The sequence below is a fragment of the Terrapene carolina genome, unplaced genomic scaffold (genome assembly GCF_002925995.2).
Source record: "Terrapene carolina triunguis isolate 2854851 unplaced genomic scaffold, T_m_triunguis-2.0 Scaffold28917, whole genome shotgun sequence".
In the NCBI taxonomy this organism is placed as follows: domain Eukaryota; kingdom Metazoa; phylum Chordata; order Testudines; family Emydidae; genus Terrapene; species Terrapene triunguis.
In genome coordinates, this window is record NW_020693268.1 from 1 (window position 1) to 2,638 (window position 2,638).

General features: G+C 45.6%; 1 protein-coding gene across 1 annotated transcript; it reads right to left on the minus strand.

Moving 5' to 3' along the window:
• Positions 1-200: 200 nt before the first annotated feature.
• LOC112125350 (matrix metalloproteinase-9-like) lies at positions 201-2,609 on the minus strand (the record flags this gene model as incomplete). The annotated part of the gene is made up of 3 exons (XM_026662633.1): positions 2,458-2,609; positions 1,871-2,035; positions 201-365 (listed from the first exon to the last, which is right to left on the minus strand). Coding segments are annotated over exons 1-3 (403 nt in total), but the record flags the coding sequence as incomplete, so codon positions are not given.
• Between the last annotated feature and the right edge of the window lie 29 nt (positions 2,610-2,638).

Sequence of the window (2,638 nt, forward strand, 5' to 3'; positions counted from 1 at the left end):
AACTGCTGAACAGCTGCTACCCATGAACTTCAGCTTGCTCAGCTTTTTCTAAAGGGCGGAGGGTGGGGACCAAAAAACCAACCAACCTGCTCTTAAGTGACTCACCCAAGGAATCTATGACAGAGCCAGGAATTGAACTAGGCCTTGGTGAGACAAACGGCTTAACCGCAAGTTTCAGCTGCCTCCGTCCCCTGTCCTACCTGGCGTGGAGCAGTAAGTCCACTTCTTGTCCACGTCATAATTCCTGGTGGTGCTGCACCACAGTTTTCCTGAGCTCGCCCCGTCGCTGGTGCAGGTGTGGTACTCTTGTTTGTTATAGGTGAAGGGGATCGCACAGCTCTTTCCTACTGCGTTCCCACCCAGGACTAGGGAGGCAAAGGGAGGTGATTATAGACACCGCCAACACGCCCACCTGCCTATGGACTAATGGCTCCCGCATCCCACTCATCACCAACCCAGCTACCCATCACCAACAGCCAAGAAATCTCAGGTAGGCTTTCATAGATCCCAAGGCCAGAAGGGACCATTGTGATCATCTAGTCTGACCTGCAGAACACAGGCCAGTGAATTTCCCCTGGTTCTCTCTGTGTTGAACCCAATAACTTGGGTTTCACTCAAGTATCTTCTAGAACAGCATCCAGTCTGGATTTGAAGACATCATCGTGGCTAAAGCTTCTTCCAGGAAAGCCAACACTCGCCTTGGACAGGAACCTGCATTTCCAAATCCCACTGAGGTTGGACCCTCCATCGGTTCTGGATCTGATTCTATGGCTGCTCCTAAACCCTGGCCTTGAACCTTTCCTGAAGGAATCCTTAGAGGCTCCTTCATCTGCTGGGAGGGGTGTGTTGTAAGCCACTATCCCACCAACCAATCAGATAGACTCCCACTGCCCAACTCCCATTGGTATCAATGTGTTACAACTCCTCATTAGCTCAGGGGCACAGCAGAGATGTGATGAGATCATACAGGAGATCTGGAGGCCCCTGGACAACTCGGTAAATAGAGGTGGATGAAACTTTTCAGATGAAATGTTTTTGGCGAAAAGTAAGGCTTCAGTGAAGCCAAAATGTGTTGTGAATTTGTGTCAGTTTTGTGGGATTGTTTGTGTTGGAAAAATGACCAAAAATGCAGAAAAAGTCAATTCTTCAATTTCAAACAACTTCTGCTTTCAAAATCTCCTTCTATTTTATTAAAACCAAAATTTAAAAACTTTAAAAAATGCTCAAAATTTAAATGAAATGTTTCATTCAACCCAAAGGGATTTTTTCCTTAAATTTTCAGTTCAATGACAATTTAAAACAAATAATTTTTAGGATCCACCCAAAACAATTTTGTTTCCTGATTTTTTAATTCATGAAAAGTATCAAAGAAAATTTCAATTCCAGGATCCACCCAAAGTGTTTTTTCCCCGGTCTTACAAATGATGGAAATTTTTGAACAAGTTTGTTTCTGGGATCCTCCCAAAACACATTGTCCCCTGATTTTTTTTGATTAATTAAAAACTGTGAAATATTTCATTTTCTGGACAACGCGAGACAAATTTTTTTCTAATTTTTTGATTCACTGAAAATTTCAGAAATTTCATTTTAGGAATGTCCTCTAAACCATTTTTCTGACTTTGCAATGCAATGACAATTTTAAAAAAAATGAACTTTCATGAGCTACCTGAAATGCGACCCCCCCCCCATTTTTTGATTCAATGACAATTTCAAAAAAAAAATTCATGGCAATCCAAGACAAGCTCCTCCCCGTACCCCGGTTTTTCAGAATTACCAGCAAACCACAAATTAGTTATTTGCCCGGCTGTATGGGAAAAGCCAGAGTCAGATCTGCCCCAGAGGGAATATACGAAGAGACTGGATACATTACTGATATCTGGACAGTAGCTCCACAGCTTATCCTGGTTGTAGTTCTTGGTTGTGGCACACCAGAAATTTCCCATATTGTCTCCAGCGTTGGTGCAGCTGTGAAATAGCTCGGTTTTGTAGACAAAAGGAAATATGCAGCGCTGACCATTCGAGTTCCCCCCATAGGCTGCAAAGGCAACGAGTAAATCAGAGTGAACAGCAGGAATGCCAAAGAGAGAGACCGTCGTGGCCGTTTTCTTAACAAAAAAGAAAAGCCGGGGTAGGGGTGTCTCATCTCACTGCTGCGGTGAAAGCCAAAGATTATTTTTTACAGTGGGTGAATGGCATTGCGCCTAGGAGCATGGGATCACCCCTGGGGCCCATCTAGCCTGGCATCCCGTCTCTGATGGCCGCATCACAAGGAGGTGCCAGGCAATCTGGCTGCACAGGGGAAGCCATTTGTAGCATGCAGCCCCTCCAGGAGCTCATTTGGCCCACAAGACTGGGTGACAGCACTCCCTGTGCTAGAGCTCCACATACCGGCATGTCCTCCACAAACTCTTTTCCTCTGTGCCAACACGGAGCGCTCTGGTCACGACCAGGACTCACCCTTGCTCAAGCAATAGCGCCACAGATGGTCTTTGTCATAGTTGGGAGTGGTAGCACACCAGGGCCTTCCCATCTGGTCATTGACTGCCGTACAGTTGTGGTAGGTATTGCCCTCATAGATGAAAGGGAAGACGCAAGGGGAGCTGTCTGAATTTCCCCCTGCCGCTGGTGGAAAAAGAGG